General features: G+C 38.8%; 1 protein-coding gene across 3 annotated transcripts; it reads left to right on the forward strand.

Moving 5' to 3' along the window:
• The first annotated feature begins 599 nt into the window (after positions 1-599).
• Positions 600-16,040, forward strand: cxxc5b (CXXC finger protein 5b). Of its 3 annotated transcripts, none has more exons than XM_055178650.2 (3): positions 600-1,127; positions 3,480-4,470; positions 14,297-16,040. In XM_055178650.2, exons 2-3 carry the CDS (start codon positions 3,655-3,657, stop codon positions 14,339-14,341), a joined length of 861 nt encoding a protein of 286 aa, XP_055034625.1. In that variant the 5' UTR covers positions 600-1,127; positions 3,480-3,654; the 3' UTR covers positions 14,342-16,040. The 3 variants fall into 3 exon arrangements, with proteins under 3 accessions (XP_055034625.1, XP_055034626.1, XP_073710625.1); XM_055178651.2 differs by having other exon boundaries at positions 605-1,127; positions 14,300-16,040; XM_073854524.1 differs by lacking the exon at positions 600-1,127 and adding an exon at positions 3,299-3,321.
• Positions 16,041-16,448: the final 408 nt, after the last annotated feature.

Genomic DNA, 16,448 nt, shown 5'->3' on the forward strand with positions numbered 1-16,448 from the left:
CAGGACGCTCGCAAGAGGTGGAGTGGACTCGCGAGGCGACGAAGAGGAGCGTCCACGAGCGACCGGACTCGTGGACAAATGGACACGCGTACACAAATCGCTATTCTGTGACTGTAATGCACTAAGCAGGGAGAATTATGGTAAAGTCCCATTCCCTTTTATTTTTGGACAGAATAATTGCGTCATCGTCCATTTTGATGACGTAGAGAAATTGTTAAAATACAATAAAAAAATGCATTAATGCAAGTAAATATACTAGAATATTATGAAATGCAAATATGCCTGATTACTTAATAAAATAAACAATTAATGATTTTAAATAATTAATTAAAAATTAAAAAAATATTTAATTGCCTAATCATGTTATTTTTTGATTGTGTAATTCTCTTTGTGTATTTATGTATTCACAATTAAATCTTCACACCTTGACGTAAACGCGTAATGCATTATGGGGCAAACTTGATCAATTAAACCTTTATTGTTTTATATGAAATTGATTTGAATTAAATCAAATATATAGTTATGGCTCCTCAAAACATCGTTAAGCTAATATTACGCATTTTCCTCGTGCCACTACGTTGGCTTATACTATTTCACATAAATAAATGTTTACTTTGCATATTAAAATAATCAATCAGCTTCGGGTTTCCAAGAAAACATGAATGTGCAAAAGTTCCGCTTATACAAATCAATCATGCGCTCGAAGAAAAAAATACGAGCTCAGCCATTAACAGCAGAGTCAACAATGGGCTGAGACTCCAGCCCTCTCCATAAGAAGTGCTCTCAAAACTATACTTCATTCATTATTCCATTCTCATATGCACACAGAGAGAGAGAGAGAGAGGAAGAGAGCACCTATTACATCCTTTCCCATTCACGCGCACCTCTTTAACCACTTAGGTTTATTTATTTTTTCCGCCACGGAAAGTCCACTTCGGTTTTTGTGTGAAGCTCCAAAAATCTATGAAATGTGTTTGCATGTTCGTCTCCGGGAGCGAGGATGTGGAGGTGGGATAGAGAGACGCGAGAGGTTGGAGGAGCCCACGCGCTCGCTTTCGGACAAAGTGCGTTCTGCCCGTATCTGCCGGTGTTTGTTGAAAGAAAACAACGAGGATCATTCTGTTCAGGTAAGCTTGTCTTTATATTTGTGATCACTGTCTGTTCTAGCTCTTTTATTTTAATATAAATCTGCGCAGAGCGTGAGAGCGCCGGACCGCTCGGACAGGCGTAAACGCGCCCCTCGGCTCGCCAGCGCGTCGGTCGGTAGGTGGAAATGAAAAGCAGCCTGTGTTTGCACATGCATTTTGCTTATATGTAAGTGAGGGCAATCTTACGACTTCTTACAGGGCTGCTCAAAGTTACAATGACATTCACGCAAGACGAATAAGTTGGCACTGAAATAACAAGGGAATGTCCGTTAATTTAACCATCGCGACGTGTTGGCGCATACCGAGTGTTGTCACCATAGACACCTCGGTCGAGATCAGACAAAAGGCTTTCTGTTTTACTGTCAAATGATCGGCATTAGATCTGCTTGACATTTTGCCCGAAGTCGGACATGCATTAGATGCATCGATGCAACTTTGGCACGGGTAACCAAATGGGCGCACTGAATAGTTTACGCATTTACGCGTATTTGTTTCTGCCCGCCGTCAGTTGTTTGGCTGTGGCGTTGTCAATGTAAACATACTATTATGGCATTTTATGTTTTTATCGATCGTCAGCATGCCGCTGAGGGATACACAGCGTGGGAATATTTGAATCGTTTCAGGATTACTCGTGGAGACGCTTAAGCATGCATGCGCATTATATATTCCTTTGATTATTAATCAATCGAGTTGCATAGAAACTTTTTAAGCGCGGTGCATATTCGTTTTTCAAATCTTTGAATGGTTTTAAAGCGTAGCACATATATGGATTTAATCCAGGTCTGTGTTTGAAGAGAGGTAGAGATGAATGGGTTTAATTGACGCGATTGTTTGACTGAAACGAGCTGACACGTAGCCCCTGATAAGCAGCTCATCTCGTTTGGGTAGAGTTGGGCTGTTTGTGCACGTTTGGCTATTGTTCCCTGGTGATGTCCAGAGCTCTGTGGGCTACGGCGCGCTATTGTCCCTCTGGCTCGCCGCAATACCGGACACAGCAATTTCCAACGCATTGAGTCTCATTTATGTTTAACTGGCGCCTGGCGCATTGGACACGAGGCAATTCAGAATTATGATCTACACAGGCGTTCAAACTGTTGCTAGGAAGTTATTTATCTGCAAGTCAGGTCAATCATTTACTGGATTCAGACAGTTTTTGTCCTGCATATGAAAGCTACCTGTCTCCAGTAAGTTTGTGCCATGATTATGCCTCTTGTTATAATATGTATGTCTTGTCTTTAGATAACAGACAGACCACACTGTAAAAACATATTCGTAAAGCAACTGTTTTTTTGATTAAATATTATATTGATGTAACATGTTTATGAGTCAGTTAACCTAAATACATTAGCTCATATCAATGAAGTTAGAGGAATTAGAATAAGGGAGGCATTCAACTCCCCAATTATTAAGATTATCACAAAAACAATTTTTTCATTAAAAGATTTGAAAAATTCCCACCCAAAAGTTATTTTCCTTCTCCTTTTTTAATTATTACAGATAGCATGCAGTACTAAGGATTTGCACCTAATTGAAATGTAAAGTGCATGACGTCTGTGTGTGCGTGCATGCACACGTACGACTGAGTTCGCACCTTGACATCCTGATTTCACTCTCGGCTCACCCCAGGAGCTTTGCGCCTGAGCTCACGACGCGGCTTCGTGATAGAACAGACCGCCCGTGGACCCTGATAGAGGTTCCTCACTGAAAAGCAATTGCTGTCACGGGAACAGGTTTTGGCACGTAAAGGTTATGAAATAAAACAATTTAACCGACTCAAACATCCAGTTGGATGTCTAAACAAAATCTTTTCTTTAACCTCCTGAGTCATTTATAACCATTTGGGTTCTGTGCGAGAACAATGGCGCAAGGCATTATTGTCATTAAAGCAGATATCTAATACAGATAATGTTGTCTGAGACATCACGACGGGTCAAATGAGGCCACCGTGTGCAGCAGATTATCTGTCACTGTGAACTCTCGCATCAGCACAGCCACACGGGCTACACGCACCATTATTTTCAAAGCATTAGTTTGGTTATAAACAGTTTTAAGCAGTTAGGGACACTGTGCTATGCTTTGCCACTGCAGCGTGATGCTAATTTATTTTGCGCCTGACAGGGTTAGAAAGCTACGAGGTGAGACAGACGTGACGCGTTTCTCCAGCGCTCTCCAGGTCTGGGTGACACACTTATAAAACGTTCGGCCTCACCGGATGAATCATGAATCTAATCAAACCGATCTTGCTTTCTTTTTCCCTTTCCTTTCTGACTTTCACCACCTTTCTGTGCGAGATATTTTTCTATCTCTTTCTTCTATCTTTTGGATTCTCAGACCTTTGCAGCAAACGGATCTGTGAGATGTTCCTGAGGCAAGAATAGTGTGGACTGCAGCTCCAGCGGGCTCATTCTCCAGCTGTGCATGCGTCAGTCTCGTCTTGGCAGCACTGCAATTCTATCTCCTGTTCATCCACACCTTCGTCATCTCCCTCCCCCTCACGCTGTGGCCCATGTCTGCCAGCGGAGGGTCCATGGAGGGAAGTCGAGCTATTGAGGATGATGAGGCGCAGGACAGCTGCTGTGGGGACGAAGAGCCGTCTCCTGTGGTCGAGCGAAGAAACCGAAGCGGCATCATCAGCGCTCCGCTCAGCAAGAGTCTGAAACGCTCACGGGCTCTCTCACAGTACATTGCGACCTGCTCGGCCGCTGCCGTCGCGAACGCTAACAGACTCGCCCAGAGCTCAATGGTGGCGACGGGTGTGAAAACACACCCCACGACGGGCCAGCACAGAGCACAGGTAGGGTACGCCAAAGTGGACCGTAGTGCTCTAGTGTCCGGTCTTCTGGACTCTCCCAGCGGCCTTCATCTCGCCCAGGCCGCTGAGCTCCTGCGGCGGGCGGGCATGCTTCTTCCTGTCAGCGATGCGTCAAATGTAAACGTAGGAGGGGACATGGAGACGGTCTCTGCCTCTGATTCGCTTGCCAGCGTGATGGACTTCCCGTTGCTTGGCAACGGTGGATTGGGCGGCAGCTTTCCGTATCACCCGGGGCTTTTTATCATGACGCCGGCGGGCGTGTTTCTCGCAGACGGATCGCTTTCTCACGCGACGGGGGCGACGGAACACCAGCAGACGCAGAGCGAGATTTCGTCGGCCATCGGCGCCAACGGAAAGAAGAAACGAAAGCGCTGCGGCCTGTGTCAGCCCTGCAGACGCAGGATTAACTGCGAACAGTGCAGCAGTTGCCGCAACCGGAAAACCGGCCATCAGATCTGCAAGTTCCGCAAGTGCGAAGAGCTCAAAAAGAAACCTTCTGGTGGGCTGGAGGTAAGATGATGTGCAGTGAATTTATCTAGTTGATCCAAAAATTATAGCTGAACATGAGCCAAACCCTGAGTCACTAGTATGAGCACCCAGCTCAATCCATAACAGCAGCTTATCACCAAACCAAACAAAACATGGGATGCATTGATTTTTGGTGCACTTATGTCATTTCCTGTCCGTTTGCCCCCAAAAATGTAAAATCTGTCATCATTTACTCACCCTCAAGTACCTGTAAATATTTATTTGTTCTGCTGAACAGTAAGCAGGAGCACCACTGACTTCCATAGTAGGATGAAAAATACTATGGAAGTCAATGGTGCTCCAAAACTGTTTGGTTTCGAACATTCCTTTGAAATATATTTGCAAAAATATACAGATTTGTTTATACTGAACATAATTTTTGGGTGAAATACTCCTTTAAAAAATATAATTGGGCAAATTCAAAACAAAAGCAGACCATATTCAGATCTACAATGTATATGAGAGGTTTCACAAATAATCTACTAAAATTCGTTCAGTTTTTGTTTCAAAAGTGTGTCTGTATATCAACATTACTCATCCCGACAAATTGGCAAACTAAATGTAGTTCTACTTACACCCATCTCCGACCATCTTTTTCTTTCATCAATCTTTGACAATAGTAAATGAAACGCTTTTATTCCACAATTATTTATGCTACCCATCTTTAAAACAATGTAACTTGAGATGTTTCTGCATTGTTTTCAGCTCAGTTCAGTTTTGGGAAAATGAGTTGTGTGCCTCTGCTGATGTAAGCTAGTTAGGGTTTGTAACGGTGGTGTCATGAGAAGATAAGGTCTAGTTTATTCACTGTAAAAAAATGCAGCAACTTGGTTTTGCAAGTCAATTCAACCTACTATTTTAAGTTTGACATAACTTATAAAATCAAGTTGAAATTGTTTATATTTTTTAAGTTAAAATAACATAAAAATATATATTGATTTGACAAAAATGCTGCGTTTATTTTAGTCTGTTGATACACTATGAAGTTCTTCAGGTAATGTTTCCCTTCACTGCCCTCGGTTAAATGCTTTAATCATCTAATGATTAGATGATGAGAAGTGTCAGTAACACATTTACTCATGCTAGATGAATGCAATGAACATCAAATGTTTAACTAATGTGTCCCAACCAAGCGCACTGTGACAAGATTTATGCATTAAGCAAATGTTCTGGATTTTGGACCCATATTTCACTATGGGTGGGGCTTCACAGCACTAACTTACTAATCTAAATGCTGCCTACTAAACTGAAACAATAGTAACTGAAATTGTAGCCATCATTCCACAATTATTTGAAATAGTATTGCGCAACAATCACATGACCTTACTATTTTGCATGTGTTTGCCATAATACCTTTGAATTAAAACAGGAAATTTATATTTACATCCATGCATTTTATCTGAAGCGACTTACAGTGCGTTACAAGCTATACATATTTTTGGGTTCGAACCCATGACCTTTTCTGCTGCTAACGCAATACCACTGAGCTTTACACGAACATTAACCCCTTAGCATTCCTGAAAAAGGCTAAAAGTGCACAAATTGTATCTGCTGTATTGTAAAACGGTTTACATCATTCAAATCACAAGAATTTCAGCTTTCCAAGGATATGTGACATCTTTAGCTTTTAGTTTATGAGTTGTCAAATAATGTCACATTGGAATTTTAAGAGGTTAACCCTTTTATTTTCATTTTGTGTCTTTTGTCATTTTATGTAAAAAATTTATTTTCTTATACCAGTAATTAGAATAAATATGAACTGAATATTACTTCCAATTGAGGATCTCAAATGCAAAAGCCTCCAAAAGCCACCTCAGTCAAAAAATGTCATAAATGATATTGACCGAATGCTCTGGGTGCATATTATACATTTGTCAAATACTTTCGTTTAAAATCAGCTTAGTTCTGGCCTCGGGCCATTCAGAAATACCGTTTTGTTGATAGAATCCATTAAGAGGTTCATGGTCAGTTCAAACCACAAAATACTTTCTAAAAATTGTATATTTGTTACTTTGTAAAGCACTTATGATATTATTGCCTCCCTAAGAGAAATCGCTTTATTGTTTTCCTCACTGTTGTAAGTTGCTGTAGGTAAAATTTCTGATAAATTACTAAATGTAAATCTCAATGTAAATGTTAAAGTTCACCTGTGTATTCTATAAATATAGACAATTCACAAACTATACAGGTTATTACAGAAAGAGTATAAATACCATGGTAAAATAAACTACCGTATCAGTTGCATCAACAACAAAATACGTACTGCTACAAAATCTACATGCCGCGTATTAAACATCAAAGCTGCAATCCATAACTTTTGCCTTTCTTTCGTAATCTCAGTTTGAAACATAAAATTGAAGGTTACTTTAGGTAGTTTGTCGAGGAACAACTAACATTTCCAGCGAAATCCGACATGACACCTCAACTTAAAAATTGTTATTATACGCGTACAGTTTGAAATTTCTATAAGGTAAAGAGAACATTTTTGTTACCTGCCCAATAGGGGAGAGCGGGGCACAACCTAATGCTTTTTGCTCAATCATTCAAAACATATTTGATTTTGATTAATTATATTTTTACACAAGCAACACACACATCTCTGCTACAAATGAACATTTGAAGTTTGTTATTATTACTTACCATTCTTGTACGATTACACCAAACATGACATAAGTGCAAACGTTACAACTTACCCCATAGGTGGGGTTAATTGTAACAGGCAGGGGGTTAGTTGTAACACTTGCTAAAAATTAAGTTTGCAGGCAAATATTTCAATACTATTTTGTCTATTTACTTGAAGTGGATATTGTTTATATATCTGTCTATAATAAACATGTATCCACACTGTATTCATTCATCCAGCCCTTTTCTAGCAATAGTTCAATTATAAATCGATACAAATGTCTAAATATGTGAGAAAAAGCAGCACAATTATGACAAAACATTTTTATATGTGACCCCGTCTGTAATAATCATACTACAGTTTCAAAATCAAATTCTGAGATGATGAGCATCAAAGTCTGATTTTAGCCATTCATTTTATTATGATATCAATCTTTGATGTGACTTTATTCAAACAATATTAAAGATATGAACAAAAATTAATTTGACACACGATTTTTGATAAGACAGGTACATTTATTTTGTTGGCAACCAGCAATCATTCGTGTGTAGCCTATTTAAAACAACGGCAAGAATTACGCTAAAGTAAGTGCTGAGGGATTAGTTGTAACCCAGCGTTACAATTAACCCCGCTGGGTCAAAATATTTTTAAGCCCACCAAAAAAAACTCCAGACATATTTCAAAACGATGCTATGTTTTAGTCAACAAGACACTGATTAATATGACATAGCATTAGATTTGGTATTTTACACACCGAACTTAGAAACCGAAAAAAACATATGATGAAAAAATTTACCTACATGCCACCAAAACACTCGTTCATCAATAACTCTCTGGAAAAACATTATACATTTCCAATAGTTTGCGGGAGATCGTCTTTTGGCAGCGTGAAAAAAAATCACTCAACCTTGTTCAACAATGTAAACAGTCCGTGTTACAGCTAACCCCACGTTAGTTTTTGGCCCGCGCACCCCTACTTCGTTATTTTTAACTAAAATATTCTAAATTGGAGCTTTAAATACATTCTAAATGGCTGTGTCATAAAATGTTCCCTAGCTGTCACTTGGTGTACCCAAATTTCCAAAAAGTACACTTTTGCACCTAAAGCTGTACATTTTAGGCACAAACTGTTAGTAAAGATTGCATACATACTATCATACATATCTGTACCCAATGGTACATATTAGGACCTATTCAAAGGGTACTGCCCCAGTGTCAACTTCGGACCTTTTTTTTTGGCCATTTTCCACGCATCATGTTGTGTTTGTTTAGGAAACAATGCAAGATGTGCATCATAGGGACAGGTAATAACCTTTATTTGTAAGTGCACACATGGGACCTCTTTATTGTTTTTTGTCAGAGTAAAGCCGTTTCAGTGGTTATATGAATGAGTTTGTTTAAACGCATGCATGTGAACCCTGTGCGAGCGGCTGCCCTGTGATGTCCATCTGGCCTCTGCGCCTGTCATCTGGAGTGCCAGGTGTCCGTATATCCCAGAACCCCTGACGGTCTCATCCTCCAGGGAGCCCTGACTGCATGTGTGTGTCCGCCGGAAGAGTCAAACACAAATCATTATAGACTGTACGTATGCGTGTTGAATACTGACCAGCCCGTATCTGATCAGACATTCTGCAGCGAGCGGTTGGATTCAGTCATGGAGGTGTTGCTGTGTGCTGGAGCTTAGAGAGGTTTAGTGCGTGTATATTTATCTGCGAAGTCCAAGGGCGCAAATAAACTACATGCAGATATGTAAAATGCTTTTTCCTCAGCAAGCTTGATTTCACACTTTGTCACGTTTCGAAATGCCTGAGTGTCGTTTATAACGTGACACGAATGCGCGCCACATTCTTAGCATTGCTGCGAGGGGCGTTACAGCGAACTGTTTTTAACAGCCAACGTCTTGCATGAAACCATGATTCGCACTTTTACAAAATTGAAGAAATCGTTTAGTATTTTATTGCACATTTTTTCACAGGACGACAAAGCAGTCTGTCATGATAGGACCACGGTCTGAGGAGAATTTTGGCTTTTAGTTAGACTTAGTTAGATGTTTTAGCTAACTGCCTGAATAATAACACATCCAGTTTAATGGCACATTGTACATTTAAAGGAAACTTCATTGCCCTCTTAAGTACTGAGGGTTGTTGCGGCCTCTGTAATGCAAGAATGCGTGTTTAGCATGTACAATGAGACCACACGCTTGCAATGCAATTGCCAAGCATCTGCATGTGCATACTTGTATGTTTCTTACCCCAGGTTTCTTTTTGATAGTGTGTCAGGAGTGTGTTCATGAATTTGTGTTTAGATTTGTATATATTTAAATGTGTTTTTGAATTAATGCTTATGTGCGTACACCACTGTGTGTGTGGGAACATGTCCTGACCATGTTAAAAGTTATTAAATGTAATTATATTGCTGTATTATTCAAACTTCGTAACTTTGCGTCATTACTGGACAAAAAAGCTAACGCAAACTGCAAGACTGAAAGGAAAACAAGCTTGTTGATTGCATGGCGTGTGCATGTCACACTGGCCAATCAGAATTAAGTTATTACAAACAGTGGCTGCGTTCGACTTCATGCAGCGATGCGCAGAGTGACATTAATGTACTGCGAGAACAATTACCGTGCATTTACACCAGCCGCGGTAGAGGCGGCAAAAACGGGCTATTCGCGTGTAGATGGACGCTTGAACATTTGAGTTCACTCGCTTCATTCGTGTGTGAAATTCGAGACATTCACACGGAAATCCGCGTCATGGGAGGGGCTTCTGCGACTCCGCTGAGACTCCGATCGATTCCTGTAATCACGTCACTACTACAGCAGGGTCCTGATTGGTTAACGCGGCGCGGAAATCCGGCGAAGTTCAGATTTTTCAACTCGTGCGTTTCCCGCGGCAACACTCAATTCGCGTGGAACGCACCATCTGCACCGCGCCTTTCGCTCTGTGCTTACCGCGTGTACCGTGCCGCAGGATGGCTAATCGCATCTTTGCATTGACTTAATATGTAAATCACTCGCGCTTGCCGCGTCTACCACGGCTGGTGTAAACGCAGCATTAGAAAGCTGTCTTCTTGCGGTACCTAGCGCTGCATGTAGTCGAAAGCACATAATTTGCGCGAGTGCTATTCAACGACAGCAATATACTGAAGCCTACTGACAAAATCGTACAAAATTGCTGAACCTAATAACAGAGAAATGGAGCAAAATAAAAAGCCAAGCAATCGAGGCAAAAAACTCCAAATGTTTGAAAATTATAATTTTCTCGGACCGTTGGCAAAAACTAGTTTACAGTAACTTGTTAAAGCCCTTATAATTAAAAATGTGCTGTTTTTTATTCATAGCATATTGATATTTTAGAGCTGCCTAACGATTAGTCGTGACTGATCGTTTGCAGAATAAAAGTTTTTGTTTACATATTAAATGTGTGTGTAATGTGTATAATAATTATGTATGTATAAATGCACACACATGCATGTATATATTTAAAAAATATTTGCATATTTACATATAATTTATATGATATATAAATATTTATTATATCAATATTTTTTCCTTAAAATTATTCATACATGTCTTTGTGTTTATATATACATAATATTTGTTGATGTACCGTGTATAATAATTATGTAAACAAAAACTTTTATTCTGCAAACAAAAGGTCGTGACATGCAAAACAACAAATAGGCTTTGAAAATGATATAGGCCTACCCTAATTCGCGAAAGGCCTTAATAAATCTTAATCATTCTATATTAACCTACTAGCAGATTCAATAACATTTATATAAATTAATGATTCATATAAATTAATAAATTATTTAATTTGCTTTATAATAATGATTCTTATTCTTCTATTGATGTTCTTAATATAAGTTTAATGAAAGAAAAACTTAAAGTACATGAACAAAGAAATTTTTATTTACAATTAAGCCTGTTTAATGTTTTATTAATTTTTTTCATATACTTTTCTTGCTTATTATTTGGATTCTTTTTTCAATTTGATTCTGATAGTTACCGGATCGATACATTACAAAGTAAACTTTCTAATTATTTTATTTTCAATTTTGTTTGTTTGTGCAAATGTTCTGGATGAAGTCCAGCCGATTTTTTGTCCCAGTACAGCCCTTTGCGTGTGTGTGTTTTGTGCTTTATTGACAGTACGGCTTGTCTAGTTGAATCAGGCATGGAGGACTTATGGAGTTTAAAGAGCCTTTATTGACAGGTCATAGGCAGTGGTGTTGAGGGTATATTGACTTTTGATGCATAAACGTGGGTGTGTGTGTGTTTTGGATGGACAAATGCGTTTTCATAGCGACTTTTATGTCTCGAATCAGTTTAGCTGCGTGCTTCGTTTAAACTGGTACGTTTTGGAGAAATTTATCGATCGTGCATGTCAGTGCATGCAAGTTTTGTTATTATGTAGCCTACCCTACGGTCACAAGACGTCTGTGTGGTGGCCATTATCTCGGAAAGTCCCTGATAGCTGCGGGTGTGGGCGTGGCTTTGAACAGTGCCTGTCAGGCCCCGCCCCCTTCATCCTGTAGCGGAATCTCAGACTCGCAGCCAGACGGTCAAAGTATTTTAGGAACATGTGTATCAGTGTCTGTGTATGTGTGAGAGCCAAAGACGGATTCAAGCATACGAACAAACAGACGCACTGATGAGTAGACTTAAATAGACTGAATATGAATAGGACAGTTCAGACAGAACTATAGCTCATAATTTAACTAAAGAAATTACATTTATGCAGAAAACACGAGCAACAGAATAGCAACACTACTGAGATAGTAGAGAGACAGAAGCGAGGATGAAGAGTTAAAAAATAACCTCCAAAATGATTCTTGTGAGTGTTCATATGTGTGTGTATCAGAGAGAGAGAGAAAAAAGCGTGTGCGTGTGTGTCTGTCCATGCATTTGCGGTCTGTCTGATTGGCCATGTGGATGGGCCCGGAGCCCATCTGTGTTGGCTTGTCTAAGGGGTCGATGAGGGAAAAAGGGGTCCGGGTGTGTGTGTGTACAAACGCCAAAGCCCTGTCAGAGAGTAATGAGAGTGGGAGAGAGTGTTTGGGAAATAGAGAGAGGGTTAGGTCACGTAAGGTGAAGTCAATGCCTGTGCACGTTACCTCATGACGAACAGAACGCACCCCTCCCTTTTCTGCCTCGTCCCATTTCTTTCGTTATGAGGCCTGGAAGTCTTCCCAGGAAATGTTGCCGTTGTCTCCGATCTCCCAAAGTCCCACGGCCATAGACTCCCCCTACCCAGTCCCAAAGCAGGCTGGGAAAAAATCTGCCATGTGTACCACTGCGGTATCACAGCCCTTTACGGACTTAGTATTTCTGGCTCTGCAGAGGGAGAGGTGGTGGAGAGAGAGATGGCAACGAATAAGGTCTAGAGATGTGGAGAGAGAGAGAGAATCCAGTTTAATGTTGGTTTTTTAACCAAAAGGCGCTGGTGTTGGAGCTCAATCTGGAAACGTTCATTTCCACTACAAGTGGGGAAAAAAAGATATTTCAAAATATTAACGTTTTTACCTCATGATACATCATATTCTCACACTAAGAATCAACAACTACGGTTGTGTTTTACATAAATGTTTTGGGTAGTCATAGCAAAATGTCCTGTAACAAGTGGTTTGAAGGAGGGATGCATAACGATTAATCGCGATTAATCTATAGCAAAATAAAAGTTTTTGTTTACATTATATATGTGTGTGTGAACTGTGTATAATAACTTTGTATAGATAAATGCATACACATGCATGTAAATTATTAAGAAATGTTTACATGTGTATATGCATATGTATATTTATGTATAATTTATATTATTAAAAATACTTAATATATAAATATATTTATTTTCTTAAATTATACATGCATGTGTGCATATTGATATATACATAATTATATACACAGTTCTCACACATATATGATGTAAACAAAAACGTTTATTCTGCTATAGATTAATCGCGATTAATCGTTATGCATCACTACTTCGAAACAAAACAAAACGAAAAAAAGCCGGATGTAACATGGTGATATGCATGCATCCTGTTCCTATGCATGTCAAAATGCACAGCATCATGATTATTATATTTTTTTTAATTATTTTTTTATTAATTAATTGTAACTAAAGAGCTCAGATGCAAAACCCGCTAAGTGCATCTGGCATGATTTCTTATTTATTAGCATTTTATATCACTGTTTATGGATTCTTCCTAACAAAACTGTATTTCTGAATGGACTGAAGGCAGGATTAAGTGGATTTGACGCAAAAGTATTTGATTAACGTATACATTTTGAGAGCATTCATTTTATATTATTATCTTATTTTTTGATAATAAGCGTCGAATTTTTTTTATTAATTTATTGTATTATTAATTATGAATTTAAACAACATTACACCATTGCACCAAATTTCAGGATGCAGTAATGACATTAAATCAAATTACTTTCGATTAGGGCTGCAACTAACAATTATTTTCATAGTCGATTAATCAGGCGATTATTATTATTTTTCGATTAATCGACTAATCAAAAACATAAATATTACTCTAATATTAGATTTTGATGTACATGCATTGTTACAGTAATAAAGACCTGGATTTTTTTCTTACCTGAAAACAGATGCTTCACTTGGGGTTCAATACTATTTTTATAAAATACAAACTCACTAATATTAAAGGACGAAATTAAACCTTTTTTAACCAGAGTTCATTTGCGCTTTTGTTACTGTCATTGTCCTGTCAAGGTTGCCAGATCTTCGTAACAAAACCAGCCCAAATTAGTCCAAAAGCATCCCTAAGACTATTCAAAGCCCAAATACTAACTAATGAACCAAATCCTTTTAAAAGTAGCCCAATTCAAAACTCTGCCAAAAGGCAGAGGACCTGGCAACAAATTTCATTATCTATTTTTATTGATAATTTGTTGCAGCCCTACTTTGGATGTTAACGTTATATTTTCTCAAAACTTGCACATACAGAACAACTTGTTCTGCATCTTGGTCATTTGTCATCAAGTTTATGTACTATCATTGACAATTTATCAATCTCAAGCTTTAGTGATGTTCTTATCTGTGTCATTTTCTTACTATTCCATTGTTGTGTTGTTTTTCCTCAAATAATCAATGACTCAAGCTGTTTTCTTGTTTCCTTTTCCTCCTCCTCTGTCCTTCCTGTCTCTCCAAGAAGGTCATGCTGCCAACTGGAGCTCCATTCCGGTGGTTTCCGTAGGGCAACTGGACCCTGCCCCCAACTTCCATCCCACAATGAAGGACTACCAGCGGACAGCAATGGCACTCGGAGCGCTTCGGGCTCGTAACACTGGGTGCAAACAAACAAATAAAACAAACGAAGAGCACTGTTTGAGAATGAACGTCGTGAACCAAAAATAAACAGTGAATGGCCAAACGTCATTCCGTCTTTTCTCTGTTCCACTTCGGAACCGTCTTGAGTTCTTCTTCGGAATCTTGCCCTTTATTGGATGCTCTGGAACTATTTACCGCCAAATGGAAAATGGACAATCATTTTTATTTGTGTGTTTAGTGGTTTTGTTTGTCCATGTGTGGAGAAATGCCGTAATTTCGTTTAGAGAATGTATTCCCAAGGGTCTGTTTTAAAGCTTGTGATAATTAAGGAGCACTATTGTAATTTAGCACAGTGGTTCTTACTGACTGCCTCAATGTTACGATTGCCTTTTTATGTTAAGGGTTTGTTTTTCGATTCATCATACAGTTTTCAAGACGCTCCATATTTGATACGAAAACAACCGTAAACAACAACAATTTAATGTAGCATCCCTTACCCAAAACCGCTTGGAAGGTCCTTTCGGGATTTGTTGTTTTGGTTGTTTGTTTTACATGCTGTACAAGCGGAGTATTTTTTTATCTCTACTGAGGCCTGCTGGAATTGGAGGGTGGATGAAACCAATTTGAATATTTACGCCAGCTAATGGTGTATCTGTGTACCAGCTATTTGTAGTACCTGCCTCCTTTTTGTGTAGCCTTACAAGATAGGTCAAATGAAAACTAGTGGGAATCAAACGGTGCATAGCAGACCAGAACCCAAAACATTAAGGAAACGATCAATGTGTTCTCCCGATATTTCTAGGATGTTTTTCTTTGTTAACCTGAAAAGTTCTCTTTGGCCTTTAAAAACATTCAGGCCCTTTTAATGTTTTAAGGCCCTTTCACATGACTCATGTCAACGTTTCTCAATACCCTGAACTCTTTGGAGCGAAGCATGTGTTAGCTCGCTGCACGCAGGTCAAGCATTGTACTGCGGCACTCAGCAATTCAAGATCAAACTATTTCAACTTTGACCCCAATTTACCACCAAACATTCATAGCACGGTTGATGATACCACACAATTTGCATTAAGTATCATTATGCAGTGGAAGAAAGATTGCTTGACACCAAGAGATGGTAGTGTTTCGATAACACGTGCACTACAATTCTGTTTTTGCAATGAATCAAAAACATAAAAAAGGACTTTTTCTGTTTTAAGTCAAATGTTATCACTTCAATTTGCTTTAATTTAATCACATTTTCATAACACAAATCTGCAAAGGTTTTCATGTGGAGGTCAAAGAAATGTTGAAGCTGTGAGTCATGTGAAAGTGACTTAGGGTCATCCATATAACATGGAGGCTATGTAATTGTCATTTGGTGTTTATTTTTCATTAGGAAATCTACTGAACAGGTCTCCCCCAATTCAAATACTAATCTTAATTGATTCAAAGACCTTAGAAATGCACAGTAACAAAACTCTTCATATCATACGAGACAGAATACTGCTACAGCAGGCCATTCCTATGCCATGTGGGGGCCAAATTTATTGGTCTGCATAAACCAATGCATGTGTTTGTGTCCAAAGCCAACCCGTTCATAGGTCTTGGCATCCTCAATTTAATAAACAGAGGTGCAAACCAAACAGTTCTTGATGTTTATATATGTCATGTGTTCATTTGCATGCTAACTTTAAAGTGTTTTTTATTTTTATATTCTTCCCAATAGTATAGCTTTACAATAATAATAATAATTTGAATAATGTGGAAGTTGCTCATCATGACATTTGATAAGTTCAAATCCATGTTTACTTTTGCTCTTACCTGCTCTTAAAGGGGATATATCATGAAAATCTGACTTTTTCCATGTTTAAGTGCTGTAATTGGGTCCCCAGTGCTTCCATTAACCTAGAAAATATGAAAAAGGACAACCCAATAACTTAGTTTTGGTAAACCATTCTCTGCAAGCATGTGAAAAAATAGGTCATTGAAATTTGGCTCCCCTTGTGATGTCAGAAGGGGATCTTATTATAATAATACCGCCACTTAATCTG

The sequence above is a fragment of the Misgurnus anguillicaudatus genome, chromosome 16 (assembly GCF_027580225.2).
Source record: "Misgurnus anguillicaudatus chromosome 16, ASM2758022v2, whole genome shotgun sequence".
Taxonomy (NCBI): Eukaryota; Metazoa; Chordata; class Actinopteri; order Cypriniformes; family Cobitidae; genus Misgurnus; species Misgurnus anguillicaudatus.